This window comes from Prinia subflava, chromosome 3 (assembly GCF_021018805.1).
Source record: "Prinia subflava isolate CZ2003 ecotype Zambia chromosome 3, Cam_Psub_1.2, whole genome shotgun sequence".
Classification (NCBI taxonomy): Eukaryota; Metazoa; Chordata; class Aves; order Passeriformes; family Cisticolidae; genus Prinia; species Prinia subflava.
Window position 1 is genome coordinate 81,714,338 of NC_086249.1, and position 22,618 is coordinate 81,736,955.

A 22,618-nucleotide genomic window follows, 5' to 3' on the forward strand; every position below is an offset into this window, starting at 1 on the left:
TGTTCCTCCCACGCCCCAGCATTCACTTACTGTAACACGGCGTGGGTGGAGATGAACAGCACGAACATTTCTTTGTACCAAATCAAAGCACAGGCTGGACAATGACCTCAGGGACCAAGCACATGACGTGTCCCTTTTGTACTTTGTCCCCACAAAACTTTTACCAAGGCTTAGCTGCAATGGGCAAATCCCACCAGCTTTTGGAGCAACCAAGCCCACAAATATGATTTTTCCCCCAGGGACGCATCTGAATGGATGTGGCATTTTTCTTTTTCACTCTTAGGTTTATAATGCCCAGCCATGAAGGAGAGCATGGAAAGCTTTTCTTGACATCAGGATTCCAGTCACACAGAGATGCACAGACAGACAGAGTCTGTGAAAGGAGGTGGAGGTATGGAGAGGACAGAAACACTCCCTGGGCTGCTGAGCTATGCACCCCATGTGAACCTGCTTCCCAGCCCTGGGCAAAAGGAAGGATAAACTCCATGGCATGCAATGGCAGTGTTGCTGCAGGGCTCCCAGAACAGGCTGCTTCCTGGGAAGAGCAGGAAACCATTTCTACACTCAGAGCAACAACCAGTGAGAGGAAGAGTGGATTTTTATCTAATCTGAGTTACGAACTGAGACCATTCTGTGTTTTCATATCATAAATCCCCAGCTATTATTTGAGTATGCTATTCTTTTAACAAAGTATGATTGACCTGAACATTATGGGTAAATCCACAAATAAAACTTCACTTCTCATGAAATGCACCTTTGAAACAAGCTTCAGTGAGTATTGAGGCCAGTGAGGGAAACAAACATCTCTCCCCAAGGCCAGTGAGGCTGCTGCTGTAGTGGCCTAGGACTACTTGCCTTTACTTTCTCATGATAATGAATATAATCTCATGCATACACAGCACAGCCAGTCTGGCTCCCTTTGGCACGAAAAATATGTCACCACTTGATGTCAGCACAGGACTTTGCAGAACCCAGCACAAAAACGTGGATCCAAAGATTTTTTTTTAAAGGAATTGTTTACATTTCACAAACCTAAACCTATGTCGACTAAGGAACTCTTGTAGGTATAAGTTTGTCATTCAAATTGGTTAAATATTAACAACACAGAGTTCAGAAGCTGTATGCTCACAAGATCTTAGTTTACATGGTCATTTTTCCTCTCACTGTGGGATCTGTTTTACAAAAGATATCCCTTGACTGAGCAGCTGTGTCCTTGGGAATGGGACATGATGTACTCAGTACATATGCCACTGACTTTGCTTTTTCCGTATTGACATCAATGCAACAGGTTTATATTTTAACTTTCATATTAATATGGGAAACTTCATAAACAGAGGGGTTTAAAAGGCCAGTCCTTTCCTCATGTGTTTCTTTATAAAAAGTTGCTGGGATTTCTTTTTCCCTTCCTTTAATTACCACAGCGAGCATATGGCGGCATGTTTCATTATGGAGTCCTGCACCCTATTTCCTGTAGCCCTGTTTAGGGATTGCCTTCCTCTTGAAGGGTTACTCATTCCAGGATGAAGCCTCCGGCAGTGTCAGATACAAAATTAGCAGTTCCTCAGGATGGAGTAGCTGAGGGAGTTAGTCCTGCTTTAGCAACTGCTTTAGCAACTGCTTTGCACAAAAGTTGTTCCTTGCCCGGTGCAGCAACCCAGGGGAAGTGGGTTTGTAGACCTGCTGCCCAGGCAGTGACGGGGCAGTGATGGAGCAGTGATGGGGACATGTCAGTGCCACCCATCTCATGCTATGGGTTGGCCATCAGCCCTGCTGCAGCATGATGTGCCAAAGGGAGGTGTCCTGAGAAACTCACCACATGCAGTTTTGGAAATGCATACCTCAGCTAGTGAGGTGCTTAGTGCAGTTAAAATGGGTACTGATTTCAGCTGAACACCTGGATTGAGATCAGCCAGGTCTGTTCACCACCTGCAGAAAAGAAAAAAAAAAAGGTTTTCTTGCCAAATCCAAAGTGCATCAGCATTTCTAAATGCAGAAGGAACTTGGCGGCTGTTTCAAAAGAACAGCAGCACTCTCTTTGTGTTTTGGTGACAGATTGCAGGAAACCTTGGAGGAGTGAACAGGGGAAGGAATGTACCTTCCAGGAGCTCTAATTTCCTCCTTTGAGTGCTGCACTCACAACAAGACTGTCAGCCTACCCTCGAAGATGTGCATGTGTCCTGATGGCCTGGCAGTGAAAACAAGAGCCACCTTGGAACTCCTCTGACATTTGCTCCATCCCCAGAAGTATTCAAGGCCAGACTGGATGGGGCTTTCAGCAACCTGGTCTAGTATTGTAGGAGGTGATCTTTGAAGGTCCCCTCTAACCAAAGCCCCTCTATCATGCTATGATCTCTGCAGATGCAAGCTCTGACATTTTCCATGCATATATTGTTAAAAATAGCAATTGCTAATATTTCATTTATTAAAATACATTATTTCTTTACTTCCACCTTCATGTTTCTTTTCCCTCAACTTATATATTAAAATTCTTTTCCCTACCAAAATTTCAGCCAAAGAAACTGGCTTTGGAATAACCAGAAGATGGCAGAGCACATGCACAGACATCATTGCACTTTATCTCCTAGTTAGTTTCAGTGATGGAGAAGGGGGGTTGATAAGATGCTTAATTTAGCACTGGGATGAGGAATATCCCCTCATCCTGTGTGAAAAATGAAGCAAAATCACTCTAGAATCTGTGCCATTTGGATGAAGATTTTTTTCTTCCTCTAATACTGTCTGGTAACATCCTCTCATTGCCCTAACCTGGAGTTCAGGATAAAAATTATTAAGGATGGCTCTCAAAGTAACTTAAACAGTGCATTTTTAGGCAAACTCCTGGAACACTGATGCAGTCTGAAGTGGACAATGAAGAGATAAGAAAGTATTTGGATTTTACCCAGAATTCAGACTTTTAAATGCAGTTTCCTGTTCCTCTGTCTTTCTGCCTGACTCTCTCCACTGAGGACATGGGGTAGCAGCCCTGCAGCTGTGTCCAGATGATGTAATTTAAATTGTTCCTTTGACCCACCAGTCACTCCTTCTGCAACAGATTCAGCAGGACGGAAGTCCTAACATGACCTCAGCAGCCCTGATTGCACCCAACATCTTCCACCCACAGCCCAGACATGTGTAGCTGGCTGGCTTTTGCCATCAGCCTGGCTGCCAAGCAGTGGGACACAAGGATTCTGTGGACTTGTGCAACTGTCACACTGCTGGACTGCTTTTGGAGATTGCCTTCTGCATTTACAACAGGAAAAAAAACCTCTGTCCGTATTGAAATAGGATGGGCAAAAAAAGCTTATTCAAGTTTCAAAGTGCATCCTCAGGATGACTGGAGTTAAAACTCTGTCCTGTCTGTGTGGACCCAAAGAACATTGGTGCAGAGCACTGATGATGTGTGCATGACTATGTGTCTTGAGTGAGGATTGCAGTTCTCTGTGCAATTAAGCTGTGGTAAGTGTCCCTGCAGACAGAATTTGTTCTTATCTGGTGCTGAATATCTGAGGAGGGTGATGATGGTGTTTCATGCCTGGCAATGCAAACTGGGAGGTGAGGAAGGAGAAGCTCAGACGACTGATTCCTCTGAATGCATGTTGAGCTAAAGATAGCAATCAAAGCCCATCAGAGGTGTCTGTGGCCTCTGTAACTGATTATGAGTAAACCAGGAGTGCTGCAGAGCTGGGACAGTGGCCATGGAGGGCTGGGTGGGAGGAGAGATGGATGGCAACGAGGGGATGGATGGGTCAGCAAGTGCCAGCCCTGTGGTATGGCCTCCCTGCAGCCCCTGGGACACATCCCAGCATGGCCCACTGTTCCATATGTCAGGCTGGCTCTCTCTATCATTTAGGGCTGAACTATAGTCAGAGATTTCATAGGAAATCCTATGGGAATTCAAACAGAGGTATATCCTTTGGAGCAGTGATGTCAGGGAGTGACATGTGCATACATCAGGGGTTGGGCTTCTGTCTGTGGCTTGAACACTATGACTGTCATTCCTGAACTGAGTTCATTTAGCAGGCTGAAATTCAGGAATTGTCAGAGAAAAATGGCAGGGAAATAATACAAGTGAGACAGGCTCCAGAGTGGGTTTTTTGAGGTTTGATAGGGAAACCAGACAATGATCATTGCAGAACAAAGCTGACTGCTCTATTCCTTTCAAACTGATCAACAAGTTCCATTATAAAAATCGTCCCTGAATGATGACTTTCACACTTGAAAACTGGATATGATGAAGGTAGGGAATGAGAAAAATATTGCACATTTTATGTCCCAATCCAATTTGTAACATCTTTCTTTCTCAAAACATATACTAACACACTTTTTGAAGTACAACACAGAGTATTTTTTTCTGTAGAGCCTCAAATATCTCAATATCTGCTTCACAATTTTTACATACCACTGAACTGGCTCCAAAACAAATAATTTTTTCTCTGGATTGAAATAAGACAGAGGATGTCAGGTCCAGATGATAAGAGAGTTAGGCTTTTATTAGTCTTGAAATATTAGTTACCCTTGCAGATTTAATTTATTTTCAGTTGTGAATGATTTAAATAATACTTTATATAACTAATAAACTATAGCAATATTGTAATTTGTAGGGTATTCTATGCATTCACTTTATGATAGCCAAAATCATTATATCAATAAAGCTGGTGAGGAAAGTATCTCAGAAAGAAAGCAAGAAGCTGTCAGAACAGCAGTGATTTTGGTGACGGCAAGGAAGGCTTTCCAATTTAAGGAACTTCATCTAACAACTCATTTGAGCCAGTGACATACACAGTTAATTAGACTTTACTGGATACATTAGTGGTTTTTGTATTTCTAGGGTTTTTTTCTGTATACTTGTTTATAGATCTAGAAAATCAGGTAGCTTTTTCAGCAGCTTTTAAAATGCTGTCCAACTCTGCTACTGTCTTGTTTTGATGTTATCCTAGTGCAGCTTGTTTCTACAAAGCATGTACTGCCACAAAAACATTGAGGTAGTTTCAACTTTCACTGCAGTGGGAGGTGGGCTTATCCACAAAGGCAAAGCCTCCAATAAATAAATCCAAGTTATAACAGCAAGAGCAGAAGAAACCATTTGAAGAAATTTCATTATTGTCTGGAACCAACAAGCTCTTTGGAAAGTCCAAGCCCACCTTCTGAAAACCAGGTATTAGCCCATGAATAAATAGATAGCATCTCTTAAAGGTAGAACAAACTGTCAGAATTTTAGCAACCATGTTAAAAAAGAAGAAAGCATTACTTAGGAATCAGATCTGATGGCTAAGGTGACTTGGTCTATCAAATGTCAAAGCCATTAATTTTTTGTCAAAACACTTCTCACCTAGGGTAGGAAATTTAACAAGTTGGTGTCTATCCCACATTTTTCACCTCCCACACCCTTCTCCCCAGCTGATGATACCAGTAACAAAGCAAACACCATTTCTGTTGTGTTCTGTAGGAGTCTACTCCCTCTTCTTGGCAGACAGGTTTTCCATCTCTCCTAACCAGCACAAAACATCTTTTCTGTGACCAGGCTGTGAAGGGTGAGTTTACAAATGTCCCTGTCCATGTAAAGGATTTGAAGTGCTTTCATTCTTTTGGCTGGCCATGCACATTGAAGCATGTTCCCAAAGCCACTGACAATTCCAATTAATTCATTAGAATGTATCTAGCAGAATCTTCTGGAAGGCACGCTGGGACAACATCGTGAGAAAATGTGATAGGTTTCTCCAATTCAATAAAGATAGCGCTGCTGCTGCTGCAAGTTTCTGCATCAAATTCAGCATGGCCAATTTTTTTTTCCACTCTGTGCATTGGCTCTTACCTGTCTTTGTCTATCATCCCTGTGTCAGATAATGAAAGTAGTTGCTAGTAAGACTATACCAACAAATCTAAGGCATCTCAATAATAGAAGGGACCAAAGTTCCTTGCACTCTATATAGGCAATGTACTGTACAAATAAAATTGACCAGCCCTGTATCCTGAAGCTGTAGCAATTCATACCCATTTTGGAGAGGTTTTAGAGGGCTGACAAAATGCCAAGCAAGTAGAAAATCAGAACTTTTCAGTCAGAACAGTGCTTTCAATGAAAACTTTGATAAAAGGTTTTGGGCTTCCTTACAGTATTCCTATGGCACTCATGATAGACAAGCCTCGATACAGAAGAGTTTTGTTTCATTTGTAGATCAATATGGTCAGAATTAAACAGAAAATAGATATTTATTGTCTTTTAAAACTTCAACATTCTGCATACAAAAATCTACAAATTCACATATATATTTGATCTTCCTCAATTTGTATGAAGTCTCTTTGGCAACTGGAGTTAGGGCAACTACAACTTTTTCTTTACTCTGGTAGGTTGAGTACAAACTTTATGACTCAGAACACCATTTTTCAGTGGCTAGAATTTGTGTTAAACTACTTTTTAATAAACAACAATGGCAAATAATATATTTGCGGTTTCAAGTATGGAACAGTCCCAGAATAATATCTACATGCTGTCGAAACAGTTATTGCTAATATCTGAATGAGGCATCTGGAATTCCTCAGTGTTTGGCCAACACAGGAAATTGCATAGAGTTGTAATATTACACCAATTTAACTTCATCAGCTCAACCTTACCTGTCCACATAACTCCCTAGTTTATATTTGGGTTCTAACATATGTAAAATATACTAGGTCAAGCCAAGTTTAAAGAAACTGTCTATTCTGTAAATTTGGCCATGTGTTTTACTGTTAGTCAAGAGATAAAATGAGGCAGTGAGGAACAACAAGAGGGTAAGAAAAGCTCTGCTGAAATTCAGTGTGTTTCGTGAGGAGAATAAAACATGGGACAGTTTCTTATTTTTGCAGGAAAGGGAAAATGAGGAGCACTTACCAACAGTCCCTGCAGCCCACTTCTTCCCTAGTCTGCCCCTCTCAGCACTTACTTGATGCTGAAATGGAGACACAAGATCATTCAGGGCTGGAGACCTGTGCAGAAGCACAGTACCCAGCAGAGTGGAATAACCCACCCAAAATGCTGACCCCAGGGAAGCCTGGCCCTCTCAGGACCAGGGCTGGATGAGCACGATGAGGAGAAAACAGCTGCCAGTCCAGGCTGCTTGCCTGCCACGGGGACATGCGGGGTGGATGCCAGCCTCCCTGGTGACCTCCACTTGGAGGTCTGCTCAAGGCCTCGGTGGATTCCTCGTTTTCAGGGTGGACATCCGGGTTTGCTGTGATTCCTATGACTTTCTGCCATCTAGTTCATGATTTCTGAGCCTTAAGTGGGAACTGGACTGCAAAGGCAAACCCAAAATGCTTGATGTGTGGGTGGCACTGGGACTCTGAAGCATGTGTTGCATGCTGACAGCAGAGCCTCTGTCCATAACACTGAACACACTCCGTGAATGATCAGCTGATGTCAGCAGCCTCCACCTGAGCTCAGAAATACCTGATTTAAGCCAATATATGGAAAATGGAGGACTATGGTCTTCCATCTCTGTGAGGAATGGTGCCTGTGCTGTCCCTGAGGTACCAAGCTGAGTGACATGCATGGAACCTTGTAGAGCAGAAGGACAGTTGCTGTTGAAAGCAATTTCTGTCACTGAAGTGCCATTCAGCAGAGCTTGTTTGATGGAGCCCTCGATATAAAGAATAGTTTTATGGTCAGGAAAGTACATGTCATTTCCATTGCATCTTGGGTTGGTTTCCATCACAATTATTCAAACCTGCTCAAACGCAGGTTTTTCAGTCAAAGGCAGCCTTTAGAGTTATAGATAGATACCTACAGTGGAGGAAAATAGTTATCAGGGAAACAGGTCACTTTCAGGGAATCAACCCTTCATAAAAACAAGAGAAAACTTCCTTAACATTCATTTCAAGGAAAACTCCTTGACAGCAGCTTTTTACAATCTAATTAGATATGCAGGTGTCTTTGTCAGGTTTGGCTCTGCTAGATTTTTCAAGATATTAACCAAAACTTTCCACATGAAAAAAGATTGGAATGTCTTTAAAATGAATATAATTTTCATTTCTTTTAAAACTTACACATTTCGACCTAGTAGGCAAGTGATTTCATCATTTTCAAAGTATTTAAAAGTTAAGCATCTTCCATTATTGGTATAATTATGGTTATGTACTTGCTTTTTATAAATATTTTAAATTGGAAAATAGAGTAAAGTATTCTGTGCTTGGAATCATAAGCTCATGATAGTAATTTGGCATGAAATTACAAAGGATGTTATTATATATATCAGACACAGAAGAACAGCTAAGACTAGTAATGTTTAATGTTCAATTTGAATGAAGGCAAAACTGATGGAATTAAATTCAGTGTCAGTAGTTATTAATGTATGTAAGTTGCCACATGTTAACTGCAGAAAACCTTTTGTTAGAAGAGAAAGGCAGATTGTATTTCTTTCAGATGGAACAGATGGTATCTGAAGAGAAACAAGTGAAAATAACTCAGTCACATGATTACAAAAATAACGAAGAGTTTTTGTGAACTGTATACTGTAAAGGGAGAAATTTCTTGGATTTCTACTTATTTGCATCTGTAGGCATTCATTCAGGCATTCAGCATGTCCCAGAGGCCTTGAAATTAGACACCAACTGTCATTGACTAAAAATCAAACCTTTTGCTTTCTAACAAAATCCTCCATAACATGAAAGGCCTGTTTCAGTCTTTGGGAGAAGAGGAATTTGGGCCCTGTTGTAATCACCAGTTTCTGATATGGTTTTCCCCCTGCTGGGATATGGATTTTGCTGTCCCCTGAGAGAACACACTCAATTGCACAGAATACTTTCTTGAGCTATTTTTGCTGCCACACATCCCTCACAGCCACATAATTTGATGTTACTTAAATTATGTATTTTGGCTAAGGTCTTACTAAATTTGTTATCAACAGCTCAAGTAAGCCATGTGAAAGGCCTGAACAATTAATATTATTCTTTATGGTTCAGTGGCACTGCCACACAGCAGCACTTCCTAAATGTGGTACAGATGTGATGTGTCCCATAGACTGAACTATAAATGTGCTTTGTACCTACAGAAACACAGGTTTTGTCATTCCCCAGGCCATAGTCAGCAGCACAGGAACATATAATTCCCTTATCTTCAGTTTTTCAGAACTGCTCAGAACTTGAGAACAGTTCTCTAGTTGACCTTGCATCACTTAGTGTGACTGCAAAGGAGACAAACGTATAGGCAGGTAACAAGCTCATGGTGACTTCATAAAAGTACAAACAGCTTATAAAAGCTGGCTTGCAAACATTAGTCAAACACCCCACCACTTTAGGAAATACAGTACAATTCCTGCAAAAAGCCTTAATAATAACAATAGTTGTATTATTATTTAAAAAACTGTAAGCTGTCAACATTATTCTACATTTTATGCCGTGTTTTCCAGCTGTAACTAACAGCTCTCAGAGGGCAGTTCAAGGAGCACTCTGTACTCTCCAGAACAGCCATTATACTAAGGCAAAGATGAACATGGTTCTTACCCACCTAAGAGGCAAATAATATCAACAACTAAAACATCAGTAACAAACGAGGTATTGGACTCTTGATAGATCCTTGCAATATTCCTTTTCTATCTGTACATGGCTCCTGCTACCTTAGCTCAGTCCTGCTATTGCAAGAGCACAGACAGAGTGAGAGAGCTCTTCCTGGCTCTAACAGTGCAAAAGCAAGTAAACTGGTCCTAAAGATGTTGTCTAACCTGTTCCTACAGGTTCATGAGATTCCACAGCTCACCCACACAGCTTAACACACTCCTTAATTAGCCTTATAATGCCTAAAAAGTGTTTCCTAACATCTAATCTGAGTAGCCCTTAGAGGGATCCCATTACTTCTTGTCCTAGCTGTTCATCCTCATGAAAAGGAAGAAGTTTTGCTTTTATTACATGTTTTACAAATCTTTGTGGTTGTGTGTAGTGCAACCAAAGGTGAAAATCTGGGTTCATGTTTACATAATTGCCTTCTATTTTCATTGGAGTAGTGTTTCAGGTTCCCAAGACTGCCTGAATGCTCATCTCAAATTATGGTAGTCCTTCCAGTCTGGAATGAGGTAAAAAAGCAGTGAGAAAACACTTTTTTGTCTTGCATGTTACTGTGAAAAATACGTGTCTGAGGTCTTTAGGCTCTCCTGCGAGGAGATTTGCACTCCATATAATCTTTAAACCAAGTAGCACAGTTTCTTGACCAGATCTGCACCAAACTTACAGATATTCCTCTTTCTGTTGCAATAAAAGTGTCAGATAAAATTATGTTAGAGGTCTCCCTTAAAGAAGAGAGCTGAGGCTTACTCCATCTTTTGCAGCCACCCAGCCTTTTATCCTGTCTTTGGGGAAAATTGATGTGATTTTTCCCTTGGAGAAATTTGATATGATTTTTTCCTGAATAGTGCAGTTCAGCAGTTTCTTTTCTCCTTGTTGGGTGCAAGTAGTTTGATACCTTAAGGAAGAAAGACTTTCTTCTCCATTGGGCACAGACTAACATTCATAGTCTTTCTGCCATTATTCAAATACTCAGATCAGCTCTTGATTTTCACATCATGTTTATTTTAATGCATTTGCTCCTCAGCTTTTCTGTTTTTATGTCAGGATGTTTACAATTCTTTTATACAGAGCTAGGCACTTTTACAGTTGCTTTTGGAGGTTAGGTCACGAAAGATCTCACAGTTTAAACCAATTGTGCTGTACTTTCCTGACGTTGGGACAGTTTTGACATATGCCTAAACACTTTGGGGTTTTGTGGGGATTTAGAAGCAACCTCTCTTTCAAAAATACACTAATTTTATCCTCTTGTTCTTCTTCTTTACTTCTTTAATGAGCTCTGTAATTTTTACAGTAATTTTTAACTTTATAGAAGTTACCTTCCATCTTTGTTTTGTCAACAACTTCCAGTCTATATTTTAATAATAAACGCAGATAAGTGCACTCAAAATTGCTTTCCACATGTTTATGTGAGATTTTCCTTGAAACATTCTGGAGACTCACAGGGCACCCTGTGTCCCTCTAAGTGCCTCTCCCATTTCATCTCTGGGATGTCAAAATCCTCTCCTAACTCATAGCTCTTGTAATAGTGATGACTCAGGTGTTTGCTCATTTGTCACCAATTAAAAGCAACAACAAAATAAAAACATAAGGCATGTATCATGTCTGCAATATGATTCATAAACTTCCTCTGTAGAGAAGATCTCAGGGAAGAAGCCATCTGGAAAGTTGCTTCCCGTTGGACATGGAGCCTGCTGCAGTGTGTTTTCCTCCCACACTCTAGGATACCATAACAAGGGGCACCTTGCCCACATTTGTTCCTTATGGCAGCCCCCACCACGCTGCACACCTGACAGCTACTGACATCTCCCACTCTGGAAGACAACGGGCATCAGAGACTTCACTGCCCTCCAGGGAAAATCTACTGCAGGCCTTCTCTGGTCACAGGGCTTACTTACCATCCTTCTTCTCTTCCCTTAAGTCTCATGACCGGCTTTTCCTTGAAGACAGAAGAAGCCTGAGCACTATAAGCTATAGCTTATAGGGCACTATAGGGTAGCTCAGAGCCTCTCTGTCCACCATCCTTGGTACACACCAGCTTTTGCATGGCAGACAAGCCATGTCTGCTTGCCAGGAAGAATTCTGGTGTCTTAAAATCCACCAGTTTGCATGGAAGCTGTGTGCTTTGCCTCTTTCCTGGATTCTGCAGTCTGTTCAAATTTTGCTATGTGAAATTACTTTCTAATCATTTGTCTACACTAAAAAAAGAGTGTGTTTTAATTTCTCCTTTCATTGCAGACTTTAGGGTTGCTTATGATATCTGATAGCAGGTCCAGAGGCAAGGAGATGTTTCACTCATGTCCTCTCAGCACAGCAGAGATGCTGGCACAGAAAGAGCAATGGACATAAAGTGATGCCCTCAGCTACCTCAACACCTTTACAGCCCACTTTGTGTTTTGCTTCAGGCCACAAGCTCCACGTCAGTAGAGGAGAGCCCTTAGCAAGAGTATGTCAGTAGGATTTGGGTAGGACCCAGACCTGAGGTTTTCCTTTGAAGAGGGATCTTTCACCCTGACTGAGCACAGGGCACGGTACCTGTGGGACAAAGGATTTGAACGGCAATCCAGTGGACAGCAGAACTCCAGGAATAAACACTGCTGAGTAAACATTGCAGTAAGCCCACTGAGGAGTTATACAGGTCAAGACCATCAAGCTGGGCTAACTGACCTGCCCGCTCACCTTCCTGCCCACAATTAATGCTGAATGCAGCAATACTTGCAGTGTGCAGAGCTGTATTTTGAGTTTGTCAGTCTGCTTTGCTCACAGCACATGCTGTGCAAAATGAGCCAGTACCAGCCCAAAGCCTGAGAAAGGAGCAGGTGTCTAATGAAGTTCAATGTACCTCAGTGCACAGGGGAACATAAGAAATTGGAGAAGCCTTGAGAAGCCATCAGAATTGTTAGGGGGATAGAGGCTGATGGGGCTTTGTTAGAAAAAAACCAATCAAAGGAGAACAAAAAAAGAAAGAATGTTTTATTTCAAATGCTGGTGTACATCTATATTGCACCTAACAGAAACATCTAGAAAAATATACATACAAAGAGCTTCACAATAGTTAGCTGTACACAATCCAGAACAAGATAAGAAAAACAGTGGATGTGCACATACATAATTTCTGATGAGCAGTGCTCAAATTAAACTAGAGTGAAGTACAATCCTTATAAAGCAAACACCCCTCTCTAATTAGACATGCAAGTTTCCCTGCTCCCTTAGTCTTCTGAATACATCTCAAGGTAAAAGCTAAACAACTCCAGGATGAACAAACTCCCTGCTGAGCCAGATGGCTGCAATATGAGGAATAACCGAGTCCTGTCCTTCCTACTTTCATCTTGACTAGTGACTGTTCAGAAAATGTTCAGTAGCCTCTGGTAGGAGCATTCATGCCAACAGATAGGAACCAAAACAGCCACTGATAAATAACTAAAAGAAGCCAAAGACCCCACTCAGCAGCCCTTTTGTTTGGGGAAATTCCCTCATTCAACCAATTCCAAACTCCTCCACAGTCCACAGAGATGTGCTTCAAAGCCAGAATAGTACAACTGGAAGCAGACCATAACTTGAAGGAGTCAGATCTCAAAACAAACTTAGCAGGTGTGCACGAAAAGGAAGTTTCCATTACCAATCCTGTACCTTGGCAGCTCACAAGAAGGACCAAGGGACACACCAGCACTACAGACTCATGACTGTTCTCACCCAACGCAAGAACCGGGACAGTTTGGTATAGACACCGTATTTGCCTTTCCTTGCACATCCTTCACCCCAGCTGACAATTCCAGTCACAAAGTAAGTATCCTTATATCTGGTCACATGGGGCCCACCACTGTCTCCTTGGCAAGCATCCTTTTCCTCTGTGTCATAACCAGCACAGAACATGTTCTCAGTTAATGGAAAGTTAGTGGATTGCTTGCAAATGCTCCTATTAACATAGGGGAGTTCAAGCACTTTCAGCTTTTTTGGGAGTTGTCCACCATCAAATTCCCGTCCAAAGCCACTAACCCTCCCAGATTTTTGATTCATCAGAACTTCATTAGCAAAGTCTGCTTTGGGGAGACACGCTGCAATGATGTACTCTGAAAACACAATGGGTTCCTTCAGCTTTAACAAGGTAATGTCATTATCGTAAGTGTCAGCAACAAACTTGGAATGAACGAATATTTTGTCCACAGTGTGCATAGATTCAGATGGCTCTTTCTTGTCTCTGTCCACTTCACCTGTACAAGAGCATTAAAAGGTTCATTAATATGGAGAAAGTATAAAAATTTCAGAACAACCTTGACAGAGAAAGAGAGTAGTATATTCATTTGGAGTACTCTTCCCAAGACCTCAGACCACAAAATGAAACTGTAAACAGGTATGGCAATATTTCTTAGCAGCACCTGGATCAGTTTTGGCCCTGAGATTTGGTCTCTGGAGATTTTTGTACCAGTTTACATAAAGGCATAAACTGATTCAGCTAAATGAGTGCAACTTTGTGTGGAAGCTCTTACAGGAACTTGAGCCTGGCTTAGAGAAGAGAACATGGTCTGGACTGCAACAGTGCAAAGATGAAGCTGTGTTGATCCTGTGTCCTGATTCCAAAGGGAAGCAATGATAAATCTTAGTTTGTTTTCTTGTGCTCTACACAATGACTCATATCTTTCTTGAGGGTTCCAGCAGGAGCATGGATGCTGGAATGCCTCTGAAGTGCCAGGAATGCTGAGCTTCCTGCAGAAGCACTGCTCTGCTGAACATATTGATAGCCAACTTTTCTACAATATTTGACTGTAATCACTTCCAGCTAGCTGGTAGAGAGGAAAGATAGGCACCTGTTGTTACAAAGCAGGATTCTTACAATAACAAGAAATTATAAAAAGCAGCAAAAAGGTAACAAGCCCTCATGAATCATGAGTACATTTTACAGGAGATTTAAGGCACAGAAGTTAGGCACAACAGATACTCCCACGTCAGAGGAGTAAAAGAAATAATCACTCACCGACAACAACTTTGATTTCTTTGGTTTGGTTCATACAATGAGCTGCAGTAAGTATAAAATTTTCATTCAGAATAGTTCCACCACAAAACTCTTCTCCTTCCTCGTTTAACAGAACAGCCTGTGAAGCAAGAAAAGGTAAGTGCAGATGGAAGAAGTACAGTTGAATGTTGATGAGCTGTAAAGTGGTAACTGATTTCTCTGCACAGAAATCACATCTCTACAGAGATGCTTCTTCCTGCACCATGTACGTGGCCTTCCAGGTCTCTCCTAGTATTGCATTCCCAGGTGCAGAGGCCACAGGTTGACTTCTGCTGCTACAGAGTCTCAATTGTCTTTATGCGAAGTTAACATTTGACTTCCACATTACCTCACTCCCAGTGCTGAGTAGTGTCCCTCAGGCACTGACTGCCTGAGCAGGCAGAGTGCACACTCCACATCACCCCGTCCCTTGGACTTACTCCCCTAAAGAATGTCCCAAATACAGGAATTCATTTTGGCTGGCCCAAACTCAAGAGTAAGACTGAGACTCGAGGCTGTATTTGTGAAGCCAAACACTGGATATATCGGACATGCACTCAGGTGTGCTGCCTGAGTGGGTGGTCTCAGGCAGAACCAAAATGTAACCTGCAAAAAAGGCTGAGACACCAGCATGCCCCAAAGGCCCTCTCTAGGGATAGGGCAAGCAGCTCCATCTAAAACAGCACAAAGCCTTTTGTTTTGACACTGTGAAGCTGCAGCTGGCAGAACGGCACATCCAAGTGCCCAGGGTCACACAGTTCTGCCACATCTCACGGGCACAGGGATGCCACATGGGTCACGTTCAGAAGGCAACCAGCTGGAAGGGCACACTGTTCACCTTCCCTAGAGACACACTTTGCCCTCATGCAGGGCAAACCCCCTCCATTTACCTGCCATGGGCATTGGCCAGGAGGACACTCATCCCCACCAACTATCCTGGTATGGACATATGGAGACTTGCTGCTTGTTCTGTTGTCAGGTGGAGGGGTTGGGCTTTCTGTGGTAATTGCAAAGTCTTCCTCTGTATTCATTTCGTTTGCAGGAGGGTATTCTTGATCACTGGTTCCATTGCTATATTCAGCAGGTGAAAGAACAGACCTTTTCTTCCTTGTCACAAAAATTTTTCCACAAGGATATTTTACTGTAAAGAGAAGAACATTAAACTTGAAGATGGAGAGAAACACCAGCTGAAGAAGAAACTCCTTGGAAATACCATCTCACAATATATAGGACCTCTTCATCCTTTTCCAGACAATAGCAAAGCCTTGGCACATTCAACCAAGAAAGAAGACCATATGGTTTGAAAAATGATGGCTGTTTTCTCAGTACAAAGCCTCTCCTTCCGCTTCCATCTCATGATCATTTTTTGAAAGTATTTAAAATTTAATACATCATCTTCAATTATTTACATTGATATATTCATGTAATTCCTCTTAATAAAATGTACTTAATTTGGAAACTGAGTGAAGTGCTCTATTTTAGGAATATTATGCTAATGACAGCAATTCATTATTAGTTATAAAGTACATAAAATCTGACATGATATCTAAATTGTTGACTTACTCCTCCACTGCGGTATTTTGAAATGCAACAAAATTGTACATATGTACGTAGTGCTTATCATAATTATCCAACCTCTTCAGTTAGAAGTTGATAAAGTTAACTGCATTCTAAAGTATAAATTTTTTGTCATCTGCTCTTTCATATAGCCTGTAAATGTTTAAGCAAAGATCCCACTGTGATCACTCTTCTCAGTGTGGCCTCACCTTGAGTCTCATGTACAGTTTTTGGCATCTAAATATAAGAATGATATAAAGCTCTTAAAGACCATCCAAATGAAGGCAACAAATATGGTGAAAGCCTTGAGGGGAAGCCATGTGAGGAGCAGCTGAGGCCACTTGGTCTGTTCAGCCTGGAGGAGAGGAGACTGAGGGGACGCCTCATTGGAGTCTACATCTTTCTCCTTAGGGGAAGAGGAGGGGCAGGCACTGATCTCTTCTCTGTGGTGACCAGGGATAGGACACAGAATCACAGAATCCTTTAGGCTGAGGAAGACCTCCAAGATCATTGATTTCAACCTTTGACAGATCACTACCTTGTTAATCAGACTATAGCTCTAAGTGCCACATTTGGTTGCTTGTTGAAACTCTGCAGGGATGGTGACCCCACCACTTCCCTGGGCAGTCCATTCCAGTGCTGGACAGCCCTTTCCATGAAGAAACCTGAGAGAATGGCAGAAAGATGTGTCAGCAGAGGTTTAGGTTGGATATTAGAAAAAGGCTCTTTACCAAGACGGTGGTTGGCCACTGGAACAGGCTCCCCAGGGAAGTGGTCAAGGTGCCAAGCCTGACAAAATTCAAAAAATGTTCGAACAATGCTCTCAAGCACCTGGAGCTATTCTTGGGACAGTCTAGTAATAGACCAGGAGCTGGACTTTGACGATCATTGAGGATTCTTTTTGAAACAGGATATTCTGTGATTCTATGATATTTTATTCTCTTGCTAACAGCAGAATTTACTCTAACAGGCCTCACTGAGAACCATGTTTCTGAAAGGGTTCAAAATCACTTAGATTGTGATCCCATCCATCACACTGTCTCACAAATGGAAGGCTTTGGAAATATAAATCTCTTGACCTCACTCTTGACTCTATGTAACGAGGATACTGGTGGTTCAAGACATTCTTCAGCTGCAAACCAAGACATCCCTTAACTGTGAAACAAGTCTCAACACCACTGCTGTTGGTTTATCTCGTGGCTTCGTACCTGTTGCAACACAGTGTTTGCCATCCTCTGCCAGAACATACCCATCTGCACAGGAACACAACACATCCTTCCGTCCGTCTCTTCGGACGCTGCAGAACTGCTCACAGTCCCCGTTGTTTATTCTGCAGAACTTTGGAATGACTATAAAAGAGATGGTGGGAGAAAAACCATACATGAACACTGACTTCACAGAAGATGTGGAAGTTCTTTAAAACAAAACACACTCTGCAAACACATCCTGTATCTCCACCTGCCAAGCACCTGAAGCACCTTTTAGGAGGAAATGATGTGGGTGCTGAACATCAGCTTGTGCCTTACAAAGCAGCTGCATCCAGCCCACAAAATGTACTTGCCATGTCCAAGGGGGCCCAGTGGCCATGGCATGGTGAGCTCAGAAAAGCAGAGACAAATTGTCAGGGGAAGAATGAACAAAACACTATCAGAGAACATAATTGTGTAAATCCTCACACCATTCCTCCCTCCTGCCCTAAAAAACTCAGCTCCTCATCACTTCCCTTGGTCCTGTGACTGAACCTCAGTTCCACACTCCCACTCTCACTTCTGGCCTAATAATACATGCTCCCATGGCAAGTTCGCAGTGGCAGATCTATGCCACAGCAGTGAGCCCCAGGAAGGATTTCTATGCAAAACTTGCTTCCTTGCTTGCTTGCAAGGCTCCCTGGGAAGTTCACCGCCACAGTTCTCCAATGCAGAAACTTACCAAATTCACAGTTCTTGCCTTGATAACCATCCAAGCACGTGCAAGTGTAGGTACCAATCCCATCTTTACAGTGGCCACCATAGTGACAAGGATTTGAACTGCACTGGTTCCCATCTACAAAAACAAAACAAATCCCAAATTATCAGAAGTGTGCAAGCATTTTCAATCCACACAGAAGGGCTCGTAGTTTTCTTAAGCCATCTTTCATCCTTCCTTTTAAAATGTAGATCCTGTGAGTTGCCACATTCCAGATGGAACAAACAGTATAAATGCAATCATTCCAAACCTGCAATGACTCATCCACGTATACTCAGTTTTGCAATCCCTTTTTGGTGGCCCCTGTATGAGTGTGTGTACGCAAGCCTTTTTTGTGGGAAGATAAAGTAATACATAGTGGTCAGAGTCTACATAACTTACAGTAAATCCTGTAAAACCAGACAGGACATTTCTACATTGCAACTACTGGCTAAAATCCATCAACTTCTATTTCCTTAAAGGTCATCTCAGGCCTTCTGCATGTCTTCTGCCTACAGAGCTCTTCATTGAAAAATACAGATACCAGCATATTAAACTGAAGCTAATAAAACCCCCAAACTTTACAAAACCCTACTAAATTCACATGAGCAGGCCTAACTTGTGTCCTGTACTGCTTAGAGCACCAAAATTTTCCCACTGCATCCACTGAGGTACAAGCTTGAGCTTGAAATTATTACCTCTTACCTCAGACTGCCCATATCTATGCTGGCTTCTTGAGTTCTGCAACCTTTCTTCCTTTCCTGGACACAACTGGCTGACCTGACTCCAGGGCCCCAGCCACACAGATCTCATAAACTCAGTAACATGGAGGACAGGGAGGTAACTCTGCATTTGGAGACACATTTCATGTAGCAGCTCCTTCTCCCATCCCATCTCATCTCATCCTTTCTCTGGTGCTCACTGACATGGTCTTTCCCATTTAGTGCTCTGCTGCAAAAAATGTGTTCCCCCCTCATACATGTTCTCTGGGATGCACTGTTTCATACAAGACGTATGATATCCAGAAAAGTGACACTTGCTTAATAGTTCATTGCTTCAGATGAGACAAAGTTCAAATTTCTATATTTTAGCACCTTTTCTGCCCCTTTTTGGAGCAGGGTCAGAAAATGCAGGACAATTTATTTTATCAAGAACAGCTGTGATGTTTGTGTAGCGAATTAGAAAATCACAGTGACATATGGGGTAAGGTTCTTGTTCTCCTCTGCACAGTCAAATATTGTGGGCCTCATTTTGTCCCTCAGTAACTTATAAATGGATAGTAAGGATTGTTTAATTATCACATCTCTTGAGAAGATGAAGAATAGCCCATTAATTGTGCTGAGCATTTGAAAACACTACATATCAACATACTGACCCATAATTTACACTGACGCAACTGTCAGTCCAAAATGGAATTTCCCATGTGCCTGAGCCCTGGATATCATTACATTACAGCTGTCAAAGAAAAGCAAGTTGAGTGAGACAGCAGAGCTACCGGGTGTTCACTCATGTCCCCTTGCCCTTCAAAGCAAAAATATTGACAACAACCTGTGTGGTTTAGGCAAAGCAGCAAAAACCAAGTTAAAGGAAATGCTCTACCTGTCTGCCTCATCTGAAGGAAAAGGAGGACAACGGGAAGAAGCCACATTGTCCCACGGTGACCTGCCATGCCCACCATCCAAGCTCACTGCGCATCACCCACTGCTTCCTCTGCAGGGCTCTGGGGCAGCTGCTAAATGAGAACACCACAGTGCAAAGGTCATTCACTCATGAGAAAACAAAACCTCTGAGAGCAAAGTCTGCCCTCAATGTCACCACGGCACAGTGTTAAGACACGAAAAAGTGAGTGTGCTAGAGCAATGACACACTGATAGCTTTATGCTGGCAGAGCACCTCTAGGAGGCTTTCCTCTAGAAATTTTGGAAAAAGCCTCTCTAAAGCAGTTGGACTATGCAGGCAGCAAGGAGCTAGAGCAAGTGATCTGGCTCTTGCCCAAGTCCCAAGGAAGGCAGAACAACCAGAGCCAGAGCTTTGTGCCTCCTGTATGCTGGGCTGAAGCAGGAAGGCAACTCAGAAGTGAGGAGTGAATCAGGGCACCAAGTCTCCAGATCTTGGTGAGCACATTGCAAAGATGTCACCCACCAGCTCTGTCACAAACACACTTGGACAGAGCATGCTTCTCCAGATTCATCAATTTCTATCCCATTACAAATGCTGGGGGTATTATCATTTGAAATCAAAGCAGTGGGAGATCCCAAATCAGAAATAAAATTTAATAGGAAAATAAAAATAAATGCAATAATACAGAAACACTGACAGTCAGAATACAACCTGACACTGTATCGGTCGGGGTGTTGGTGGCAGTCAGATTAAATGGTGGCTACAGTCCTCTTGAAGTGATAGATGTGGTTCTGTTGAAGCAGTGATCCTGTAGAAGGGTTTGATCTTCCTCTGAAAGTCCAGTGGTGGCTATGGAGCTTTTGTCCTCTGGGAATTCGGAGAAGGCGGCTGATTGTGGTGCTTGAAACCTCAGATTATATCCAGGTAGGAATGCTTGGTTCCTCCCCCTGGGTTCAGCATCTCACAATGATGTAATATTATCGGTCATCCAGTGAGACTCAATGGACCATGAACAGAAGATGTCCCCTGGAGTTATTGGGAATGAGTCATGAAGGAGATCAGGAACACTGCCCCATCTGGTTTTAACAGCTTATGAAGATGGTGATAGAATACATACTCTTGGGTACCTCTTACATTGTAACTTAAGACGGGGTGTTGATATAACCTAAGATGGGGTTTATGCTGTTTTCTCTTGTTTAAACCACTCCAAGGGGACAGCTCTTGACATGGCATTACGGTCTGGGAATCAGGCTGTGGAAGACAATCCTGCCAGGTGAGTCACCTGTGCCAGGGAGCAGTATACAGGAAGCTTGTTCTTGCCATGCTAATGTAAGGGCACAAAGGCATGATCCTAACAGTGACACTCTGCTTGTGCTGCTTACCTGGAAAGACTGCCAAGGGCACCCAGCCCAGCGACTGAACCAACAAGGGATCAAGTTGACCTCTATTATAATTTTGGTATGTTGGCCAAGGCTCCAGGGAAGAAGCCATCTGGAAAGTTGCTTCCCGTTGGACATGGAGCCTGCTGCAGTGTGTTTTCCTCCCACACTCTAGGATACCATAACAAGGGGCACCTTGCCCACATTTGTTCCTTATGGCAGCCCCCACCACGCTGCACACCTGACAGCTACTGACATCTCCCACTCTGGAAGACAACGGGCATCAGAGACTTCACTGCCCTCCAGGGAAAATCTACTGCAGGCCTTCTCTGGTCACAGGGCTTACTTACCATCCTTCTTCTCTTCCCTTAAGTCTCATGACCGGCTTTTCCTTGAAGACAGAAGAAGCCTGAGCACTATAAGCTATAGCTTATAGGGCACTATAGGGTAGCTCAGAGCCTCTCTGTCCACCATCCTTGGTACACACCAGCTTTTTTGCCTAAGTCAGCCATGTCTGCTTGCCAGGAAGAATTCTGGTGTCTGAAAATCCACCAGTTTACTCAGCAGTTTTGTGCTGCTTTTCTGGATTTCCTGGTATCCTGATTTAGGGCAAATTTGGGAGAAAACCTCCAAAGGGGCCCTCTCTCCCCACTCCAGAAAGCAAACCCGCGTGGCCCCTCCCCCAACTGGTTCGGTAAAGACTTCCTCTGAGAGAATTGAAAAGAAATCTGTTTACTGATAGGCAGAGCACTCCCCAGCACAATAAACTGAGCAATACCAGATGACAAATTCAGAAAAGGTCTCTCCTGTAAGTTGTCTCTCTGTTTCCAGTCCCTCCGGTGCTGAGAAAAGCTTCTGGGCAGGGTAGGCCCCGGTGGGTCCCGGGTGAGGCCCCCGGCGTTCCCCCGGGTCCCCAGTCCAGAGCAGGTTCCAACAGTTCCAGGAAAAGCAAAGAAAAACAGTCCAGCGAACCTTGTCTGCCTCAGCTAGCTAAACTAACAAAAAAGAAAAAAAAAAATCTCCGTGCCCGCCGCCGCTGTTTGTGTGGCAGATAACACTCCAGGCCAGAATGCGGAGGAGGGAGTGCAGTCTCTGAAAACAAACTGCCTGCTTCTCCCCCCATCCCTGTCCAGACCCAATCCTAAAGGCACAGAATGCAATATCCAGCACAAACCCAACAGACAACTGGGGATACAAACATCATAACGTCACCCCAGGACACCTGGATTCTGCAGTCTGTTCAAATTTTGCTATGTGAAATTACTCCCTAATCCTCTGTTTACATTAAAGAAAAGACTGTGCTTTAATTCCTCCTTTCATTGCAGACTTTAGGGTTGCTTATGATATCTGATAGCAGGTCCAGAGGCAAGGAGATGTTTCACTCATGTCCTCTCAGCACAGCAGAGATGCTGGCACAGAAAGAGCAATGGACATAAAATGATGCCCTCAGCTACCTCAACAGCTTTACAGCCCACTTTGTGTTTTGCTTCAGGCCACAAGCTCCACGTCAGTAGAGGAGAGCCCTTAGCAAGAGTATGTCAGTAGGATTTGGGTAGGACCCAGACCTGAGGTTTTCCTTTGAAGAGGGACCTTTCACCCTGAC

General features: G+C 42.8%; 1 protein-coding gene and 1 pseudogene across 1 annotated transcript; both read right to left on the reverse strand.

Annotated features, from left to right (window-relative positions):
* Positions 1-5,299: 5,299 nt before the first annotated feature.
* Positions 5,300-5,826, reverse strand: LOC134548712 (coagulation factor X-like; annotated as a pseudogene).
* A 6,675-nt stretch (positions 5,827-12,501) lies between these two features.
* On the reverse strand, positions 12,502-22,452 carry LOC134548667 (coagulation factor X-like). Its single transcript, XM_063393563.1, has 8 exons — positions 21,794-22,452; positions 20,348-20,662; positions 19,616-19,748; positions 18,002-18,115; positions 17,281-17,421; positions 15,406-15,656; positions 14,498-14,615; positions 12,502-13,736 (listed from the first exon to the last, which is right to left on the reverse strand). The coding sequence occupies exons 3-8, from the start codon at positions 19,692-19,694 to the stop codon at positions 13,195-13,197; spliced, it is 1,245 nt and encodes a 414-aa protein (XP_063249633.1). The 5' UTR covers positions 19,695-19,748; positions 20,348-20,662; positions 21,794-22,452; the 3' UTR covers positions 12,502-13,194.
* Positions 22,453-22,618: the final 166 nt, after the last annotated feature.

What these genes read in the sequence shown, in the direction of transcription:
- LOC134548667 (XM_063393563.1), bottom strand. Translation starts at nt 19,694, where the DNA reads ATGGTGGGCATGGCAGGTCACCGTGGGACAATGTGGCTTCTTCCCGTT. An exon ending in CCTTCAGATGAGGCAGACAG is followed by an intron (nt 18,116 to 19,615) that starts GTAGAGCATTTC and finishes TTGTTTTTGTAG; the next exon opens with ATGGGAACCAGTGCAGTTCA. An exon ending in CAAACACTGTGTTGCAACAG is followed by an intron (nt 15,657 to 17,280) that starts GTACGAAGCCAC and finishes TTCTCTTTACAG; the next exon opens with TAAAATATCCTTGTGGAAAA.